General features: G+C 45.8%; 1 protein-coding gene and 1 non-coding gene across 2 annotated transcripts in view; both read right to left on the bottom strand.

Annotated features, from left to right (window-relative positions):
• GPR107 (G protein-coupled receptor 107) overlaps window positions 1-22,146 on the bottom strand; it is a 55,957-nt gene that overhangs the window by 23,703 nt on the left and 10,108 nt on the right. The window contains exons 2-14 of the mRNA XM_043469847.1: window positions 21,540-21,662; window positions 21,171-21,221; window positions 20,844-20,923; window positions 19,511-19,650; window positions 17,898-17,935; window positions 16,130-16,186; window positions 13,440-13,550; window positions 12,776-12,909; window positions 8,442-8,517; window positions 6,778-6,851; window positions 6,268-6,385; window positions 3,988-4,118; window positions 877-920 (exon numbers count right to left, since the gene is read on the bottom strand). Coding sequence (XP_043325782.1) covers window positions 877-920; window positions 3,988-4,118; window positions 6,268-6,385; window positions 6,778-6,851; window positions 8,442-8,517; window positions 12,776-12,909; window positions 13,440-13,550; window positions 16,130-16,186; window positions 17,898-17,935; window positions 19,511-19,650; window positions 20,844-20,923; window positions 21,171-21,221; window positions 21,540-21,662 — 1,177 coding nt within the window. The remainder of the gene's footprint in view (window positions 1-876; window positions 921-3,987; window positions 4,119-6,267; window positions 6,386-6,777; window positions 6,852-8,441; window positions 8,518-12,775; window positions 12,910-13,439; window positions 13,551-16,129; window positions 16,187-17,897; window positions 17,936-19,510; window positions 19,651-20,843; window positions 20,924-21,170; window positions 21,222-21,539; window positions 21,663-22,146) is intronic.
• LOC122442716 lies at window positions 16,248-16,354 on the bottom strand. Its single transcript, XR_006269712.1, has one exon. It is a non-coding gene; the product is annotated as a U6 spliceosomal RNA (small nuclear RNA).

Raw genomic sequence — 22,146 nt, 5'->3', positions numbered from 1 at the left:
AAAATAATGTGATATTCATTGCACAGCAAGTGTGGAGGAAGATTCCTACCTACTATTTACCAAATTTTCCAAAATGAATCCATATTACTTTTACAATCAGAAAACAGACTGACAACAATATTTTATCTAACAACAAGTGAATAATCTGCCTTAAAGAACGTTAGTACAGCACTGGGTGTGTGACTTCATGGATCCAGAGGCAGGTGGGACCTTTGCGAGTCTGGCTCCTTGACCCCTGTGGCCTGAAATCCCCACTTGGCCCACGGCACCCTGCAGTCCTGGACATGATTCAAATAAGCCCAGAGACACACAGAACACTTGTGGTTTCTTTTCTGACTTAGGAGGCCGGGTCGGAAAGCCAAGAAGATGCAGGAGAGTTCTAACTGCACGACAACTTAAAAATCAGAGCGCTTTAGAGGTTCTTTCTGGCATCAGTCTCTTTTTAAATTAATACAGACACATCTATTTTGAAAGTGTGTTAAGTCAGCAGGAAGGGATGCTTTACACATAGCCATCCCGGATCCATAAGACCTTCTGTTCACACGGGGAGGTGTTATCTGGTCCTTCCAAGACAACGTTTGCTCCTCCTGACTCAGTTTTGAGAAGGTGAGGATCACACTCACGAATGGAAATGCAGTGAATCATCTGGTAAGGAGAGTCACCCCCAAGCCTTACACAGCGGGTCTCGGCAATGCTCCCCACCTGCCTCGCCACCCAACAACTGGGCTGCTCTTACAATGCCCCTGCCCACCCACCCCTCTCCCACAGAAGCCAGCATCTTGAGCCCCCACCTTCCCTCTCCCCCTCCACAGTGCCCCGGCACAAGGCTTTAGGGAAGGCTGGCCAAAAGAACAAAAAGAACACAAAGGAACTTGCCTTTTCCATCTGTGGCTGACGCTTCTTGTAAATGCCTGATTGACCTAAAAATAAACATTTGCAGAACAAAAGGTTAGCTAACAAATTTGCATTCCTCTCCATTTTCAGTGCTAGTAACTTGAGGCCTTGAATTTCTCTACATAAACTGAAAGGCTGGAACAGATGACTTTATAGAGCACTCCCTAGACATGGTGATGGTTGATAACCAAGCCTCAGGCATGTGTGGTTCTCAAGCCTGAGAGTTAAAGATGCCCTCTGCTGGCTGCAAGAAGTCTGGCAAGGGCCTGGTGTGAGGGGAGAGATCAAAACAGTCGTGCCTGCATCTTCTGTTAGGTTGGTGCAAAAGTAACTATGGTTTTGCATTGTTGAACTTCGCTGTTTGATACTGGAATACATTCTTAAATAAATGTGGTTATGTTATACATCATTTTAATGCACATTCCTCGCTTTATTACTTGCTGTTTATTTTATATTTATTTTAGACTAGGGAAATGACTACCATTCCTTCAAGCATCTTGACAACTTCTTGGAGGGAAAACGCTTCCACAACCAGCAGGAGGCAGAAAATACTTTCCAAGAGCTCGTTGAATCCCAAAGTGTGGATTTTTAAGCTACAAGAATAAACAAACTTACTTCTCGTTGGCAAAAATGTGTTGATGGTAACGGTTCCTATTTTGATTAATAAAGCTGTGCTTGAGCACAGTTATAGTGATTTAAGGGCTTCCCTGGCGACTCAAACAGTAAAGAATCCATCTGCAATGCAGGAGACCTGGGTTCGATCCCTGGGTTGGGAAGATCCCCTGGAGGAGGGCATGGCAACCCACTCCAGTATTCTTGCCTGGAGAATCCCCATAGACAGAGGTGTCTGGCGGGCTACAGTCCATGGGGCCGCAAATAGTCAGACACGACTGAACAACTAAGCACACGTAGTGATTTAAAATTCACGGCCCAAAACTGCCATTACTTTTCACCAACCTAATACCTAATCTCAGTCCCACAGCTATGCCCCCACCCCAAACGCACTAAGACAATGCAGGCTCATTGAGCTCACCTGCCACCTGGAGAGAACGGACCCTATAAGGTCACAGGCTGACCTCTAAAGCCTAGACCTACCTAGGGGCTGTGAGCACAAGGATTTGTGCAAACTTGTTTCATTGCCTGGGGATTTCTAACTTTGCCGAAAACATGCTGGCCTCCAAGGAGTCTTCTCCAGCTAGGAAGTGCTGGCAACTAATTACCATTAGTACAGTTCACACAGGGGAACAGGAACGTGCCTAAGGAAGCTGTGGACCAGCGTTCCAGGCAGAGTTGAAAGGCACGGAAGGAGGGACTGTCTGAGAGGAAAGGCACAGCTCGAGCAGACCCGGTGTCTCATGGACCTGGGCTGCAGACCGAGCCCAGCCAACCACTCTCGTCTGGACTATGAGTAAGTCATTTCTCCCAAAAGCTCTGTAGTCTGCCCACCTGGGAGAAGTGAATGGCACAACACATGGAATAAGGAGCACAAAGATGACACCAAACCAGTGCTGGCTGACTCTGAATGTCCAAAAGAAATTCTGACACTGTGTCTTAAATTACCTCTCTAGTACTTGAGTTTTTCTCATTTTACAGCAATTTTCAGAACATCTACCATGAAGAATCTTGCCATTTGGCATCTGCTCCTTAGTGTTGCAATCAACAAATGGCAGGAAGTGACCCCTTGTAGCTCCGCAGTGCATTTCGGCCTTCCTCAATTTCCCAGGTCCCTTCTTTTTTGGCCACACTCTGTGGCTTGCAGGATCCTAGTTCCCGGACCAGGGATTCCAACCGGAGCCCCCTGCAGTGGAAGCTCAGAGTCCTAACCACTGGACCACCGGGGAACCTCCCCACAGGTCCCTCCTATGTTACTGTCCTGAGGGTGACAGACATCAGAGTAGGGGCTGAGGCTCTGTTCCCTAGTAGTAAGACGCTCTTTCCAACTGGAGACACTGGTCGTCCTGTTTCAAATGTCTGGGTCGCTATTCCTGAACAGGATATGGGGCGGTTGTGGAGACTAAGAAGACTCATTTGTGCTTTCTCCTCTGCAGGCAGCTGTCTGCTGAAGGGATATGTGAACATGTGTGATGTACGAGTTAGGTTAAGAGTGAATCTAACATGCTCGGGACTTCCTCAGTGGTCCAGCAGTTAAGACTCTGTGCTCCAAATGCAGAGGCCCAGCCTTGATCCTTGGTCAGGAAACTAGATCCCACGTGCCGCAACTAAGAGCCCGCATGCGGCAACTGACATCCAGCGCACCCCAACAAATTGTAAAAAAGTGAATCTGACTAACTGAAACGAGGATTACCCTCCACTGACACCACGTTCTAAATAAACAGAATAACAAACGACCCCATCAACCCCAGGAGCCTAAAAATACTAATTCACTGTGAGGGGCACTGCAGTATGGGAACACCTCACTTCTAAGAGAAGACCCCTAAGTCTATTTTTTAAAACTTTATTCCAAAAGAACTGATTGCTTTCAAGTGGCCACAGAACTAGATCATAATGAGGGCAAGTGTCTGATTTCTGTGAGCCTTTCTTTCGCTACTTTCTTTCTTATTTCCTACCAAAACAAGAATTTCCTTCACTTGGATGAGCTCTAAGGAGGATGTTCTTCCTCATCAATCACTGACTTGGCACTAACTAACATGTCTTTACACACAGTCAAAGCACAGCATATGCATCTAAAGTCTGCCAATTCCAGGAACAAAGTGAACCCATCTGATGACATCTACGTTTATGAGCTGAGAACTACCGCTAGTTTTATGTTGATGTACTTCCTCATTTTCTATCTAACTTGGCAAGAAGAGGCTATCTGCAGGCTTTCTTCAACTCCCTTTCCTTCAAATCCACACGGCTGTTTTATGTTGCTACTGAGTTCTCGTCTCCAAACCCTTCTCCAGCATCTGAAGTGCTAAAAGTCGGTGCCAGGTGAGCGCCACTGCAGTCCCCTGGGGAACCTAACAGAGACACAAACGCCATGGTCCGGCCTGGAGACTAACTCAGGTCAGTCTGGGACCCAGGAAGCTGCTGTGTGCCCCGGGGGACTCTGACCAGGCTGGACGGACACGCCCGTGGCGCAGGGGCACTCACCACACCACGGGGAAGAGGATGGCGCCGCAGCACAGCAGGTCAACGAGAAACAGGGAGTCCTTCCACAGGCCGTACTCCGTCGCCCCCTCCTCGGTGGACTCTATGATGATGTAGGCCACGTTGGCCAGCACCTGCGGGACAGGAGGCGCATGCACAGATCTGTGCGACAGAGCCCCGGGGGGCGGTGGGCACCCGGCCTACAGGCTGGGCTGTGTGTGCTCCATCCTGCGTTAAGCAATTAGCATGTTACGAAAAGTCCCTCAGCTGGTCAGACAGAGGGCAACAGTTTAAAACCTGTGACACCTCTGAGCACAAGAGAAACACAAGTGATGAACTACTCTTTTGAAGATTATCACTAGGTGAGAAAGCAGGGGTCCCACCTCTACTCCAGGCAAAGCCCGTGGTCCCAAACACTGTGCTTCACTGCTCTACAGGGAATTCTCCGTATTTCCACAAAACTAGGAAACCTGTCGTGCTGTGACTTGGGAAGGGTAGTTTCTCTTTCCGTCTAGGACATATCCGTTAAATCATCACTGAGGCCACACTTAATACACATACAAAACTTAGCCTGAAATTTCAGTCTCCCACTGACACCAGCCTCTGGACTCCTCCAACAACCCAGTCCACGGTAAAGGTCTGCACCTGTGGCTCTGTCTACGAAGAAACGGGAAATAGACAGCTTCATTCCATCCTGCCCTCAGTTCACACTCTGGACACAAGGCACAAGATGTTCCCAGAGGCGCTGGTGTGGAACCAAGCGCCAACAGTGGTCCTGAAACGCTGTTTTTACACGCTCACTCCCTACTCAGGAATGCGCAGTGGCTCCCATGACCAAAAGGAAACAGTTTCAACTTGTCAAGGCTGATGTTCAAGGACTTCCCAGACTAGCCCTTACATTTAAATACTCATAACTTCCTTACATTTGATTGTCTAAACGGCCTTGCTTCCCCAGAGTGACCTGCCATGTAACCTTGTGTTTTTGTTCCTTCTGGGGAACAGAAGAGGGAAGGCTGGGAAGAGCCTCCATTACGTCACTCTGGGCTGCGTGAAGAAGAGTGGGGCTGAAGGGGAGGGCAGCTGCTCCTGGAGAGAGGGGGAGACGGGGCAGGAGGACCCCGGCCACCGCCTCCCAGCTCTTGAGACCTTGGCAGGATGGAGAACCCTACCCGCCAGAGAAGTGGCCGTGGTGGCTCAACAGCCAAGACCCATCCAGCGCCTCAGCCTCTCCCGCTCACCCGACGGCAACGTCACATTTGCCTCTATCACGTGTCTGTCCTTAAAATCTAGGCCATGCCCATCTCCACCAGACAGCTCTTCCAGATCATTCGAATTGAAGGGAATACTCTCTCGTTGGAAACTGACAGCAACTGGTCTATACCATTTACCTGGCACTAATACATGTCTCTTATGATTGAAAGTGAAGATGGTTTTGCCACAAACATTGCCAAACCATCAATCACCAGGTGAGTGGGCTGACCTGGGTGCCTGGGAATTGGCACCGTTCCAATCCTCACCTGCCACACTTGCACTGGGCTCCAAATGATCACGGACAAGAACGACTTTATCAAACAGATGCTCTCTGGTCAAGCAGAGCTGAGAAGCTGTGTGTCCCTGCTAGGATCTGTGTATCATGCACCCTTTACATCCAGGCTCTACCTCCAACAAGACTGCTACACTTAAGACAAAGTTCCTCTCCTGAAGGGCTCACAGTCTTATAAAGTTGGCCTCAGTCCAAGGTCCCAAACACATGAAGCACTTAATAAAGGTTTGCCCCAATGTCTCATATTCTACCTTGTGGAAACTCACTGGTGTCATTCACATTTTACAATAATTTGCTGGGAATCTCCTGGCGGTCCAGTGGTTAGGACTTAGTGCTTTCACTGCCACGGTCCAGGTTCAATCCCTGGTTGGGGAACTGAGATTCTGCAAGCCGAGCAGCATGGCCAGAACAAAAAGAAATCGTTAACCAAGTCACGGTGTAGCCAAGCTTCTCTGCCAAGAGGACCGTCAGATGCAGAAAAGAGGCAGTACGTGTCCCTAACTTCTCTGCAGCTCCCTGTTCATGTGCTGTTTAAAGATGGTGGATGGTGGAGCATCTCCCAGTGCAAGAACCTGAGATCTAGGCCCATCAGAATCCAGAAAGACAAGCCCAGGCTTCAGCCCCAAAGGCAGAGGAGAGGGGTTTCTGGGAGACCCAACTCCCTCTCCCCAGACAGGCCTGGAGCTAAGCCCAGCAAAGGCTCGGGAGGAGGCGGACGAGCAGGGCTGGGGACCCTTTACCTGCAGTGGGATGACCACCATGAAGACCTTCTTGTCTTTATCAGAAAGGATGTGCTTAATGAAAGCCCAGCCAGTGCCGATGAGTGCGATGGTGATGAACAGCAGTGCCCCCTTCAGGCTGCAAAAAGGAAGAACGAACAGACATCAGAGAGTATCTTTAGCCTTTCATTCTGAGTCACAGTCTACAGCTCATTCTATGATTTCACGCACTTCCCCCAAAAGACAGATGGCCAGATGGAGGGGACGCACGTCAATGAACAGCGCTTTTTTCCTGGCACACAAACAGTTAGCTGCACGGCCCATTGTTGTGGTGGGGGGACTCCTTTGGGAGCATACTGACAGCCCCAAGTTTTCCAGTCAGGACAGCCATCCACGTGCCACACGGCTGCCCTGGGAGGGTGGCGCCATCTCCCTCGCCCTGAGGCAGGTCTCGGGCTAGCTCAGCTCCCCCACCTTGCCCAGCCATTCCGCCACAGGACGGGTACTTCCCGAGGCACTCTCAGTACTCACAGGTGAGTGATGTAGTACACCACAGCCCACCCTTCGATCGGGAAGCCCTGGGAGGAGATGTAGTGGTAGTCAATCTGCAAGAAAACAAGTACATTTCAGAAAGGCCATCTACCAACGCCTTACACACAGCTGGACAGGAAATGCCACCAGAGGCCCTTGTGATGGGGACACTCGCCCCACTCCCTAACACTGCACTTTCGGATGCACAGTGAAGCGTGTTGAGCGCCCTGCGAATGGCAGGGAGCTTGAGAAACTAGACAAAAGGGTTCCACGTCACTAACACCTAGTCCAGGTCCCTCTCTTTTCTTTTTTGGCCCCACTGCATAGCATGTGGGATCTTAGACCCTGACCAGGGATCGAACGTGCAGCCCCTGCATTTGAAGCATGGAGTCTTAACCTCTGTACCAGCAAGGAAGTCCCAAGGTCGCTCTCTTGAGGCAGATGATTCATTCTGGCAAATGGCTGCCTCTTCTTGAAAGAAATCTCCAAGGGAGTCCCTTGGTGGTTAGAATTCCAGGTTTTCACTGCTGAGTCCCAGGTTCAATCCTTGGCCAGGGAAACTGAGATTCCATAAGCGGTACTAAATGGCTAATTAGTGAATTAATATATAAAAGTAAAGATGTAAAAAACCAAAAAAAAAAAAAAGAATCCTCCAAATGTCACAGGTCTTTTCAATCCCAGGCAACAGCTTTCTCTCTCATAGCCTTGCTGCTTACATAATACTCAGTTAATACTCAGTTAAAAAACCTATGTGGAATCACCAAGCTTCAACTCTATTTTCTTTGGGGGGAAAAAAAACCAAACCTGTCAATTTAGAGCTACCTGAAGCTACTGATGAATTTTTACTAAAGTGGCCAGCTTCAGTAGTGCCCCAAATGTTTACAGGCAGGATGCCCAAAGCTGACATCAGTTCCTTCATGCATCTTTCATTCCTCTGCACGTGGCTGTCTGGATATGAAAGTGACCCAAGAATCCTATGACTCATTATCTGCATGATTCCAGAAGGAATCTTTTTACCTTAATCCAAATGGGAAACTAGCCAAATAATCGTCATTTCTTGAAACTACAACTGGATACATTACTTTTTCTAGGACAACATTTTTAAGGGCAGTAGGCTCCTGAGAGAGTCTGGAGACTGTCACCCTCACAGATGGGGCCCACAGATATCTCGCAGGACTACAAAGTGGGAAAGCTGTGATTGTCTCCCACGGCCTGGCTCATTTCAGTCTGCATTGGCACTAAATATTCAGAGCTTGACTCAATTCTTATGCCTCAATCTTTAGAGCGTCAGTTTCCTCTCAAGCAAGTATGCTAACAGTGAATTTCAAATCAAATGGGAATGTGGGGGAATATTTCAAAAAATAAAGGAAGCTGTTGCAACAATTCATCAGGTGGCCCTCTAATCTCAAGAAATGATTAGGAGGGTGAAAAAATAAAACACCTACAAGAGAAAACTCTGTGTCTGTAGGTAATATCTAAAGATGTCTTAAGTCTAGCACTAGGGAGGCTATGATGATTTATCCCATGACCAGCCCTTTCCGGACGAAAAGAGGCTTCATGGCAAAGGTATTCTTTTATCTTTTGTTTGATGTAGCCTGTCTTCCAACTTATTTTCCCTGATAGTACAGGCATTTCATAAATGACCCCAAAACACAAATACGTACTGCGTGGAACACCAAGGAAAGAGACTTGGTGAAAGGAAGGGCAGCCATCAGCCAGTGAATTTTAAATACATCATTCCTATAAAACAGAGAGAAAAGAATTTAAGGACAATTTCACACTCCCAAAGGACAGCCGAAGCTCCACCCATCATATATTTATAAGGAAGCCATAAGTATGATCTAAGCAAACCACAAACACAAGAGGTTTTTAAAAAAGTGGTTGCTGCCAGCAGAGAGGCCATGGAATGGAGTCCCAAGCTGCCTCTACCATGTAATCCAACTCTGTGAATGGAGCCAAGTTACGCACAATGGGTTCCCAGGCCTGATAAGATGGAAATCTAAACAGGCTGCCCGTTTCCTCTACGGAAACCACCCTGGAAAGCCCACAGAGGCAAGAAAGAGGCAGATGGATCTATGAAAATGGCACAAAATCCCCAAGAAGGCAGAGGTGACTGGGCACAGCTCTAGGGGAAATCGCTAGCCCAGAGGAGAGGTGGGCATGGTGCTAGGTAGCAGGGATGGTCGAAGACAGTGTCCCTCTCTGTCCCCTCAAGGCTGGAATGTGCCAAACACACCAGGCCAGTGAAACACAGCAGCCACTCCCCCCACCTCCTCCACGGGCACTAGTCCACCCTCAGGCTGCCAGGCATTTGATTCCTCTACCCCTTCCCGCCTCGCCCTAGGAGTTAACCTATGAGACACACAAAACCATGACAGAAGAAGTTTTAAACCCTGTGAAAAAATGCAAAGACTCGAGTAAGAGCGGCGGGGGATTCCCACTCTCTGATGTCAAGACAATCTGCAAAGATGCAGCAGTTAAAAAATGGGGAACAGTGAGCATCAGAGAAGTAAACCAACAGAGCAGACTAGAAAGCTTAGAGATGGATTTGTGCATGTATGGAAGCTTAATATTTAAGGTGATACCAAGTGAGTGGATGCTTAATAACTGCTTAATAACTGATACTGGAGGGGGGGGGGAAACTCAGCTCAAACCTATATAATAAATGAGGAAAGCTGACCTCAGCTTCACACTTACCTATACCCCAGGGGGATTTGGCTGCTAAACAGAAAATACACATTTTGTGATCTGGAGTAGGAATGGGCCTCTCAGGATCCACGAGGCACGACCCAGAAGACTACAATTACATGGCCTCGACTCCATTAATGTGAAAGATTTTTCCTCAACAATTCAACTGGGAAAAGAAATCTGCAATGTCTTAAGACATACAAGGGACTAAGATTCAAATGTGCAAGGAACTCAAGCACCAGGGACAGACAGAAAACCGAAAGAAGAATAATGCAAATACAGGCAGTCACACGGGGAAGCCCAAAAGGCTAACATGTCTCTGCAAAGGTAATTCTTATCACCGATAATCAGAGACCCGCCAGAGAAAACGAGGCACCTTTCAGGCATCAGTGCTGGCGCCTGTGCGGGCCCAGGCACTCCAGGAAGCGACCTGGCAGCGCTCAGCGAAACTAAAGGAGCGCTCGCTCCACACCCAGGGCGCCTCCTTCCGGAATGAACCTCAGAGGCTGCCCGAGCCATCTGGGGACAGGCAGGAGGGCGGGTGGCAGTGTGCGGGAGCAGGGAGATGAGGACAAGCTAAGGGTCCACCACGAAGGGGGCAGGTGAGCGAATTGGGGCACCCACTGGATGACATGGAGGAGCTGAACAGCCATGAACTGGGCGCACACACAGCGATGTGTCTGCATCTTAAAGAGGAGGTTACCGAGTGAAAAATGTACAAAAACAATACCTACAGACAGGACAGTTCATGTAAATTAAAAATACATTCAATACCAATAAACATGATTTGTTCAAGATATACAAATACCCCAAAACACAAGCGAAACACATTTGGGCGGCTGGCCGTGGGTGGGAAGGAACGAGAGAGGAGACAGGAAGTGGAACAAGAGAGGGCCTTGCACAGAACGATAAGGAGGGTGGGTCGTGAGTGACGCACACCGGTTTCCGGGCTGGCTTCCTCCCTGGGTCTTTCCTGCTCCAGGGCCTACCTACTTGAAGGTCAAAAGGGAAATCAAGGCCAGAGGAGTCTGTCTGTCCTCAATAGCCACGAGACTCACCCAGGCTGCAGAGCTGGCAAGGGCTGGGCTCACCCCCACGGCCCAGCCCCCTCGACCCGCAGCCCGGGGACAGCGTCGACGGCAGGTGAAGGCAGGCAAGAGTTCGAGCTCTGGAGCGGCAGCGACCGGGCTCACACCCGGGCTCTACCCTGACCGCCCTCCTCTCATGAGGCCTCCGAAACCTCTGTTGAAAGTGGCACCACCACACCCAGCACCTGGCTGGGCGGGGAGCAGCTCCAAGCAGGCCATCTGTCCGTGTTCGCTCCCCCGCTCCCCGTGCTCCGGGGCCACGACGGCACAGCAAACCAACGTGGGCCCAGGCCAGCTGTGCCCGGGACGCCAACCGTGGCTCTCACCTCCCCTCTCGAGGCCTCAACAAGACAAGGCCCAAGTCTCCCAGTTCCCTCCAGCTCTAAGGGCTGTGAGACTCTGAAAGGCAGCCTTGGAGTCACTTCCGTGACGTGACTCGAATCACCAACCCCACGTGGCTCAAGACTCCTGGAAAAACATGGCGGTGGGGGTGGGGGTGGGGGTGGGGCAGAGAGCCAGAATACACATTTCTTTTTTTTTTGTTTTTTTTTTTTCAGAATACACATTTCTATATCTACACTACACTTCAACAGACGTTTAAGATATGCTGTCCAAAGCAGGTCAGCCTCGTTTAACCACAGATTTTAAACTGTCGTCACAGTTTTATATAAAGTGAACCAGTGACAGTGACTATTGCCTCGCTAAATAAAGGGAAATTAAAATACCACTGAACATCTGGCCAATCTATTTTGCATGTGCCTCATCTGTGCATAGCACTCTGATTTGCAAAGCCCTCTTGTACACATCATTTCAGGGGAAATCACACAAGAAATCTGAAGATCTAAGACTTTGAGAGGAAGGCAGATCATGACAGATTATGACTGTTCCAGTTCTGCAGCTGAGGAAAAAGAGATTTATAGAGTGAAGCCAGGCACACTGCAGTCACTAGCAACAACAGTCAGCATTTACATTTGAAAACCAGGTTTCCAACACCTAGTTCTTACTTGTCTACTACAGGTAAAAGCAAAACCTTCTTAAAAACAAACAAACACACACCACCCTCCACCATCTTTTATAGCCTGAATTTGCAGGATTTTTTTTCTTATTAATGGTTTCCCGATCTCCAGTCCAAACATGATTATGTCGAGTCCTTCACAAGCAAACAAGACGTTCTTTGCATCCAGTGGGTGGAAAAGATTTACAACAAACAGGAAACAGCAAACCGCACCCAACAGAGCCCAGTACCCAAGCCGAGCCATGTCCGCCAGAAGACAGGCAGGCCACGTGAGCTTAGAGAGGTCTCCGTTTCTGGCCCACCGCTCCAGAGAAAAAGGCATCTGGCATTTGTGGTGCTCATTTATTGTGTGAATTTAAATCTTTATTATAATACCATATTTCCATACCATCCTTTACACAGTTTATGGGCTTTATAACAAACATTTCACACTATTCTTTAACTGAAAACTAGCATTTCGTTTCCACTTTGTGGGAGGGACACAGAATTAATCACTAGTTCCACTCATATGCTGCTGCTCCCCTCAAATACCAAGAAGAGGAAGTTAAAGCCTCGGGGGTTTCAGGAGAAAGGCCATCAGTCAGGCAGGTGGGCTTTGAAGAGGTTTTCTCGAGCCTCTGGAGGTCAGTGTCTACCCCGGCTGGGCCTTCAGAGCGCGACAGCAGCGCCATGCTCCCACCAGGCCCTGGGCCACGGTCACTGCCCGAATGAGACCAATGCATTCACTCCGAGTCCTGAGCTGTGGTGTCCTTGCTATGGAAAGTGAAGTCGCTCAGTCATGCCTGACTCTTTGTGACCCCATGGACTGTAGCCTACCACGCTTCTCCACCCATGGGATTTTCGAGGTAAAAGTACTGCAGTGGGTTGCCATTTCCTTCTCCAGACCTTGCTATGGAAACACTTTGCTTATACATTTTACTTCGATTGTATATTACTGAAATATTTGGATTTGCTTTTTAAACCAAGCAATAGGAAGTAAATAAACATCATGGCATGCAAAGGCCTCCCACACTTGAAAAAGTAAAGGACCAGTATTTCCTCATCAAGGCTTCTGCAGAGTCCCCCTTGTTTCGGAGAAGATGCCCTTTGAAGAGAATGGGACTGCTAGTGACAAGGCCTCTTGGTTTGGAAGACAGCAACAGGTGAAATTAAGCAAACACATCCCCAAACCCTGGGGGCTAAAGGGCTTGAGGAGGTGATAATTTACCGTCGTTTTCGAAGGATGTGAATCCAGATGGTCCCAGAGAGAAAGAAGAAGAAGGCCATGGAAATGTACAATTTGGGGAGAGGAATTTCTCCCGCTGAGAGGTAGCTGTCAGGATTCTTCTCTGTGATCTCGATCTGAAACCAACATGAGGTTATTTTCACTTTTCAGGAATAGATCATTCCATATTCAGTAATTTGGAATCTCTGCTATTTCACAGAAGCTCACGAAAGTGAGTACCAGAAGGTAACAACAATATTCTTTTCAGAAACAAAGTTATAGATGACTTACAGACACTGTGACACATTTTTTTTTGGCTGCACCCTGAGGCATGTGGGATCCTGGTTCCCTGAACCAGGGATCGAACCTGCATCCCCTGCCTTGTTAGTGCAGAGTCTTAACCACTGGACCACTGAGGAAGTCCGAACAACCACATTCTTAACGCACAGGCTGAAGTGTAAACACATCCTAATGTAAATCCTTCATATTTCCTTTTAAAGAATCCTCTGCTGAAGTATGTTGCCCACTGGCAGAAATGTTATTCTGGCCATGTTTTTCTCTAACTCTGCTTAAATGTTCTTAAAACTGCTCTTAGAAAGAAAAAAACCACCTTGCATTTTACACAGCTGACAACATCTAGCTGGAGCAGCTTTCATATGGTACTCACATCGAGGCTGAATGAAAACTTGTCATTAGACCAAACGTCACTTCTAAGACACTTATGAAAATAAAGACTGTAGAGTCCTTCTTGGTCATCAGTGCTGATGTTAAAGAAAAACTGAAAATGAAGAGGAAAAAGGTTTAAGGATATCCAAATCCTCAGCTAAATTTTTAAATCTCAGAAAGAAATCATGAATACTACAAACAGAAGAAAACAGACTGTTTACTTAAGTTAATCAAACTCCCCTAGAGCAGAGTTCCAATACACATTTTCTTATTCTATGATACCCTCCTAACACTTTAACGATTTTCAAGCTAACAGAAGAGTAGACTGTTTTACACAGTGAATACACATGTACGCACTACCTAGACTCTACAGTTAACACTTTACTACACTTCCTTTATCACATATCTATCCATCAGTGATGGGTTTTTGCCAAAGTCTGCAGAGCTAACTTAAGACGCGGTTATCTAGCTTTCAAGCCCACATATTACTGTTTTGCCCTTTAGGTAAAAAATACTTCGAAGAAAGAAAGGAGGTTCTTCTGGTACTTGAAAAAGTAAAGGACCAGTATTTCCTCATCAAAATGTATCTGTACAATTTTAGACAACAAACAGAGGCTACATATACTACGTTAAGAGATTTTTGTTTTTCAACATATTTCATGTATTCAAATGCTTAATGTAAATCAAAAAATGTTATTTATACATATACACACATACATATAATCACAGAATGTGACTCCTTGATCAATTCTAGGGAACATTTTACTATAAGTCTAAAATATTAATATACTGCTTAGGGCTACATGTACAAGCGGTGAACGATGAAGAAAAGCGAGGAAATGGTTATGGCAACACCTTTCATGACAGGAGTTGCTCTAGAGTTGGGAAGAACCCGAGGGACACAGGCGTGGTGAGCAATGCTCTAGGTCCTGCACCAGGTGAGGACTACGACGGTGATTACTGACAGTCACGGGTCCTCAAAGTAAGTACTGTACACTCTTCTATAGGTGCCGTGCCTCAGAATTGTAAGGAAGGGGAAAAAAGAGACATCTGTAAAAGGGGACTAATGCCAGTACCTACTTTCATAGCTTGCTGGGAGGACGAACTGAGACAATGGTAAGGTGTAAGTACTTAGCAGGATATCTGACATTCATTCATTCATCTGACATTCATACATTCACTCATCTCCGTAATTACTGACAGGAAGACTACTAGGGCCAGGCCCCAGATGAGGAATTTCACACAGAGCAGCAATAAAGCAGACAGAAAGCCCTGCCCTTATAGTTACCTTCTAAGGGGAGACAGAGACAATAAATGTAACAAATAAACAGTATGCTGTACGTTGGAAAGAAGTATTAAGGGAAAAGGTAGAGTGGGGGGGGCTGCATTTAAAACAGTGCGACTGGAGGAAGCGTTGGCGAAAAGGTGACACGCGAGCCAAGACTTGAAGGAGGAAGAAATTAGTCACGCAGACTCTGAGGACAAGCTTCTCTCCAGTGGGTACAGCCAGAGCAGAAGCCAAGGCTTTATCTTCTCTAGGAGCAGCAAGGTGGCCTGTGTGGCTGGAACACAGTAACACATAGAATGTGGGGAGGAAACAGGAACTGAGGTCAGAGTCGACAGCAGCCAGACCACGTGGGCTTGGAGACCAGCGGGAGGACTTGGGCTTCTACTGTGACACCGAGGGGAAGCTGCTGAGGGTTCAGAGCAGATGAGCACCCCACAAACTCTCAGTCAGCGGTTAACACCGATGGCTACTAAAGTTAAATAACATCAACACTATTAGATCAGCAAAAGAATCTATGGTGAGAGAACTCAGAACTGCAGATGCAGGGGCCTTTCAGAGGTGGTACAAACACAGAGATTCTTGAGCATGGGCTACAGGGGTGCAGGCCGTTGTCAGAATTGACAGAACCACACACTCAGGAGCTGTGCATTTCACTTGAAGTAAATGATAGCTCAGTTAATAAAAACTGCTTAGAAAAAGGAGTGATTTTTACAAGTTAATGATAAGAGACTATTTGTGCAGTGCTTTACAAAGCACTTTTATTTTTTAAAAATGATACACCTAACCACCCTGTGAGATGGGTGTCATCATTTTTCATTTTCAGGTGATTAAAGAGTGCGGTTCAGAGGTTAAGTGAATTGTCCAAAGTCACCACCTAGCATGTGGGCTCCGAGATCCAATTCAATGTCCTACCCCACACCCCACACACAGGCTGTGGTGCAGCCGTGAACACTCATGTGCAGTTAACGACAGTGACAGCTGAGCAGGCCCCTCAGGCCTCTGAGTCTCAGTGAACTCATCTCTGAAATGACAGCATCACCCAAAGATGACAATCGTCCTTTCAGGTGTAGAATTCTGGGTTTCTGACACACTCTGAATGAGAGGCAGCATATGATCAGAGGCAGAGTTGTGGGGACAGCCAGGGAGAACTGGGTTGGAAACCGGGCCTTGATGCTCACACTGGACATACACAAAGTTATTCTCTCTCAGAGATACATGATTTGATAAGTGGTGGATAACAAGATCCACCTTGTAGGTTTGTTACGGAGAGAGTTACTATAGTCAAATGACTGGCACATAGCATATACAAATTATTATTCCTAAATTCAAAGTTTCTTTAAAAATTCACCCTTTTACATGGCAGAGATAAATTCTACAAAGCTTGACTCAAAGAGATTACGTACCTGGAATGAAACTGCCCCATCATTATTACGAACAGAAAAGGATTTCTCTCCTGTTGCCTAAAAAAGACATTAACAACCTATTTTATTTTTTTTTTTTTGTTTTGTTTTTTTGTTTTTTAAAAATACGGAACGCTTCACGAATTTGCGTGTCATCCTTGCGCAGGGGCCATGCTAACCTTCTCTGTATCGTTCCAATTTTAGTATATGTGCTGCCGAAGCGAGCACAACAACCTATTTTAGATGAGACCACCAGAAAAAGCAAGTTAGTAAAAATAAAAATTTAAAAGCTCTAAAACATGTTCTTCTAAAATCCTAAATTCACTGGTCTTCAAAAGCTCACTGAAAAAGAAATTCACCATCTTTTCAATATGAATGAAATCCTGTTTCACAAAAAAAGGTAATCCTTTACCCAGGTCCTTTTCTCGGTTATCTCTTCTGTCGCTCCAACAGCCCCCTGCTCCCCGCTGAGCAGCTCGCTAATCTTACAGCTGTAGTGAGAAAACAAATGCCAACCCAGGCCACACCTCAAGCACCTGGCCTCCATGCCCAACGTCAAATGACTGACTTATTACAACTGGCACAATGGACTAAAGCTAAGTAACAAAAAGAAGGAACTACTGAGACATGGAACAATGCAGATGAACCTAAAATAATTACACTGAATAAGAGAGACTCTATAGTGACAGATGAGTGGCTACCTAGGGACAGGAGGGTGACAAAGCGGCAGGAGAAACCTTTATGGTGACGGATGTGTTGTGGTGGTGGTTTCACAGGTGCACGTTAAGTCAAAACTTATGGAACTGCCACTTTAAATATACACAGTTGTAGTGTATCAGTTTTACTTCAATAAAACAAAATAAAACCCTGCCATCTGGATGCTCCATCACTGAAATATCAAGATATCCCAAACTAAAACTTTTCCACGTATCCTTCTGTTATTTCTATTCCCCACCTCTCTGGGGGTAAAAAAGCAACCTTCCTCTTCTCCCCTTCTCCCCGCCACCCTGGCTTCCAAGACGGCTGCTTACTTACTCCACATTCTGAAGCTCTGCTCTGGCTCAGATGCTCAACACCCTAAACCTGCACGATTATGACAGCATTCCTCCCGGTCGCGCTCAGGTCCCCGACCCCCTCTCCCTGCTGCCCTGCACGTTCCTCCTGAACAACGACTTTCCCTCAACACGTTCTGGATCAATTCCATCCTAACCAAGCACCCACGATGCCTTCCTGTTTTCTGTGCATTGATACCTTCTATTTGCTGGCCCTCTATAATCTAAGATCTCTCTCTCTGGTCCCAAATATAGGTTATGTTTTACTTCCAACAGGCCAGTGCCCAGCACTTGTCAATGTTTATTTCTACTTCCGCTCTCTGCTTATGATGGTCTTCAGCCCCTTTCTTCTCTTTGCTCATGATGGTCTTCAGCCCCTTTCTTCTCATCTTCTTCCCCAAACAATCCACCAAGCTTCAAGCACTGGTGACATCTCCCTCCAGACAACTCTCAGATACCCCACTTCCCTTTCCCCTCACTATCTGAGCTTCTATCACATAAGGGCTGCATAACTCAGCACTCAGTCTTACTCTGAAATTATTTCAGAGTGTCCAAGTTCTCTCCCCAAACAGAAGGCAACCGCCTGTAGACTGAGCATGCAGATGTATGTGTGTGCACCTGTGTGTGTATGTATACATACATATAAGGACAGTCCTACACGCGTGTGAGCACACACACACCTGGAAAAGCTGAGAGCACAGGTTGGGGTTAGTTCTTACCTTTGAATCCACGGTACTTCTTTTAGACTTTCCACTTTCTAAAAGAAGAATCATTTAAAAGATCTTATTCCATGATTCAGCTCATATGTATATTACAGTATCACTTAATGAGACTCTAGCTCATCAAATATCAAATAATTCAAACAAACAAAATGGTGAGGCCACAAGCCATCTTACGAACTTGTAACTCCTCAGAACCCCAAACATTCTTGAGCTGTAGAAGCCGCAAATTGGACTTGTTCTATTATGAACACAATTTAGTAAGTGGCAACACTCAGCATCAACAAAGGAAACCGTGTCTAAATAACCTAGTGTATGTTACTGCCAAAGATGCCACATGAAATGACTTTCTTTTTTTCTAAGTAATGACACTTGAAACCAGATCACTGTTTAAAATATATATGTATGAGATTTATTTACATATGTAGAAAAATAGCAAATATTATTAGCATAAAGCATACTTTTTTCCTCATGGCAAGGAGTGTAAAGATTGCAAATAACTTCTTTCAATAAAAGAGAGGGCCTCTGTGTCATATTTTTACTTAAGTCATTCTTTCTGAGGAAGAGACTCTCAAACTATTTAGGAAGGGAGAGAGTTTCAGAATAAAAAGAAGGAAGAAAATTTTCTGCCTAGGGAATGGTCATGTGAGCCCAAGGAACCCAGACAAGGAGAAGATGGTGCACATACATGAAACTACACCATCACACACATGGAACATTTCTGCACGTCTTTTAGTGTGTATCAGAACTTTGACAAATTGAGAAAATAATACATAAATAATACTGTAACTAGTAAAGTTATCTTTAAAGGAATTCATATAAATTATTAGATAAACCTGATGGTCAATAAAAGAGGTGATAAATCTAAACTGGTAAATCGACATAGGGAGAAAAAGTGCAATCTCAGTAATAAGAGTGACGTCAAAACCAAGGACACCCCTTTGCCTTTCACTTTAGGATTTAAAAAACAAAACACAACCAAAACCCCACTGCTGGCTAGGACCTGGTGATATGGGTGCTATCATTATATATTTCCCAACAGGAATATAAATTCACACAACTCATGTGGAAAGGAATGAAAATATGTATCAATATTCCCAAAAGTATTCATATCCTTTGAACCAAAAATTCCAGTTCCTGGAACTCAGCCTAAAAAAAAAGTTCTACATTATGAAATAAAAACTACAAATAAAGATGCAGCAATGCTTTATAATAGCATCGAAATGGAACAATGTCTCTTTAAGAGAAAATGCCAAGCAAATTACAGTATCCATTTAATGGGGTATCTGATAAGTATAAAAAAATTTTAAAGCTGAGTGAACAGGGATGCTTATAAAATTATAAGATGACTATGAATTTTTAAAATTAAATGTTCTAGACTTAGGAAACAAGTTTAGAAGGAAATGGAAATTAGAGATTATTCTAACATGGAGAATAAGGAGAAATGACTATTTTTTCCCCATCTTTCCTGCATTTTTCTTTGTTATGCATTTTTATATCACCTCAAAAATAATATAATGCTAAATAAAATCATGTTTGTTTTTAAGTAGGAACAAAAATGGATCTATGAAGCAAGGGAGTGAAGGAAAGGCTAGTGTCTACCTTACAGTTACCTTGTTCTTTTGGAGCCTGGCTGCCTGCTGAGACAGGGTCAACACCAGGCTCCCGGTTCTGACCAACAACCTTCTCATCCTTGGTAAAGATGATCTTCGGTAACTGGGTACCAGCTTCTGGTGGAGATCTTATTTTCACTCTATATTCAAGTAAGACAGAAGAAAAAGAGTTCAAAGTAATGCCTACGGCCGGTAGGTGTTGTTTCCAGCTCTAAGCCCATCATCTCAGGCAGTCCCATGATGAACTATGATGCAGATTCTATTATCTGCATTTTACAGATGCTGAAAGGGAAGCTAAAAGGTTAAAGAATTTGCCCAAGAGTAGTAAGCTAGTCAGCAGCTGGGGCAGCCTCACTCTAAAGTTTGAGTCTGTAGCAACCATTTGATTCTGAGGTACATATTTCCTCCCTAAGTATGTGTAATGTGTTTAACAAACTGATGATGATGAAGTTGAATGAACATGGATGCTTATAAAATTATAAAATGACTCTGGATTTTTAAAATCAAATGTTCTAGACTTAGGAAACAAGTTTAGAAGGAAATATAAATTACTGATTATTCTAACATGGAGAATTAGGAGAAATGACTATTTTTTCCCCATCTTTCCTGCATTTCATGCACAAGGGAAAAGGAATAAGAGGTAAAAAAAAACCCAGTAAAGTGTTAAAATGAGGCCTCGGGGAGCAGGTGAGGGGCAGTGAAAACGATTAGCAGCCCATCTAAGATGCATTTCCTCCCTTCTCCCTGCTGACCAGACCCCAGTTTTGACCACTGACCCCATCCCGCCTCAGGAGGGGCCTGCAAGTTTTGATGTCAGAGTGGACACGTGCCCTCAGCTGGCACCATTGCACGTATCAAGGGGAGCACGTCCAGCACAGGACAGGCAGAAACCTCCCTCTCCTCCCCTTAGCTGGCTGCAAACAACGCACTCACTTCATTCAACACGTGCCATGCTAGTGCATGCTACTCTGCCTCGGTGTAACACGTTCTCTTTGCCCGGATGCTCGTCCCTTTCTTAGTCCTCTGCAGTCTCCTCACGAGAAAGCTGGCTGCGCCAACCCTCCTCTGCAGCCTTCCCTTGCTGCCCCCGAGCACCGCCCCTCCGCCCTACTGCCCCTCCGGTGCGCGGCCGTCCCTGGCATTGCTGTTCTGTCTCCCTCACTCATCTAGAGCTCCTCCAGGACTGCACCTCCACCTTCATCGTCTTGTTTGTAATCGCCAGCACTCGGCAAAGTATTTGGCGTGTGGAAGGCAATACACATCTTAGCTTAATTGCCGAACTCCCCCCAACTTTACTCGAGGGTTGAACTGAAGGATTATTAGCATTACTTACTCACTTCTGGAGATGTTTAGGATTAAAAGGGTGACAGAGGCAGACTGTTTCTTTAAAATACAATAATTCACATCTTCATCCTGAGAAAGGAAGACCCAAGTATACATCATGTTATTCAGTCACACTAGAACAACAACAAAAAGTTTTCATGAACAAAGCAAGTAAGTGGCCCAGCCCCCACTCAAAAAACACAACTGTGGGTGCTCAGAGACACTTGGAAGTCGAAGCTGCCACCTCACGAAACAGCACTGACAGCAGCAGGGTGTTCCCACCCAGGGCCTTGGGCTCAAGTGTAGGGAGCGCTCAGGTCACGCACTTGATGCTCACCAGATAAGAAGAAAATCCATCATTCTTTGTTCGGTCTAGGCTGAATCCAATCTAAGAGGAGGTGAAAACAGTAGAAGTGAATTACCACTGATGCCCCGACGTCCATACCTTTCTTAGCACAAGAACAGAAAAAGTGATTATTTTGGCCTGGCCTTCCTCTCAGTTTTCTTAGGATGTATTTTGTAAGAAGGATCAGTTGAAAGTGAAATTATTCAAGAATTGCAACTTCAGTGTTAAAAAAATAAAACTACTGATGCCTGCTCACGAGTTTAATTTTTTCCATATTCTAATATTCATATTTTACAATGGGGGACACTCTTACCTAAGCAACAGAAAAGGGTTTACCCTTGCTCCTGGAAAGGCACTTACAGTTGAGTCCTTGTCTGTGGCTCCTTTAGGTTCATTCACTGAAAGGCTACTGACATTCACCTTCATGTACCCATTCTTGAAGAATCCAAAGGTGTTCAGATGAACCTTATGCCTCACGTCATCCTGAAAAGATGTGCAGTAGAAGAATTAATAATCTGGAGAAGTTGATTAGTAAACCTGTTCATTTGCTTGGAAAACTGCGATATCTAGTTCCCCGTCAGCTAACCAATGTCTCCATATACTCAGTAATATTGACCACTGTGGGACCTGATCTTGCTCCAAAAGCTGAAGACTCATCAGAAATTCATACGACAGCAACAATTTTGCAGAGTGAAACACACAATAGATTCGATTCAGTCCAGTGCATTTGGAAGGGTCCCGGGGGCAGACTCGATGGCCTGCTGGAATGTGAATTCCAGGAAAGGAGGAACAATGTTTTGGTCATCCTCCTATCCTTCCTTCAAGTACAAGGCCTGGCATCCAGCAGGCACTCAAAACAGGGAGGGGGGTGGGGAGGGAGAAGTGGCCAAAGCTGCTCCAGGAATACGCCTGGCTCCTTCCCCCGAAGGACAACAAGGGACACCTGCCCAGTACTTGAAACTGTCTC

The sequence above is a fragment of the Cervus canadensis genome, chromosome 5 (assembly GCF_019320065.1).
Source record: "Cervus canadensis isolate Bull #8, Minnesota chromosome 5, ASM1932006v1, whole genome shotgun sequence".
Taxonomy (NCBI): domain Eukaryota; kingdom Metazoa; phylum Chordata; class Mammalia; order Artiodactyla; family Cervidae; genus Cervus; species Cervus canadensis.
The sequence above is the reverse complement of the archived record's forward strand: the minus strand, read 5'-3'. Positions and strand labels throughout refer to the sequence as shown.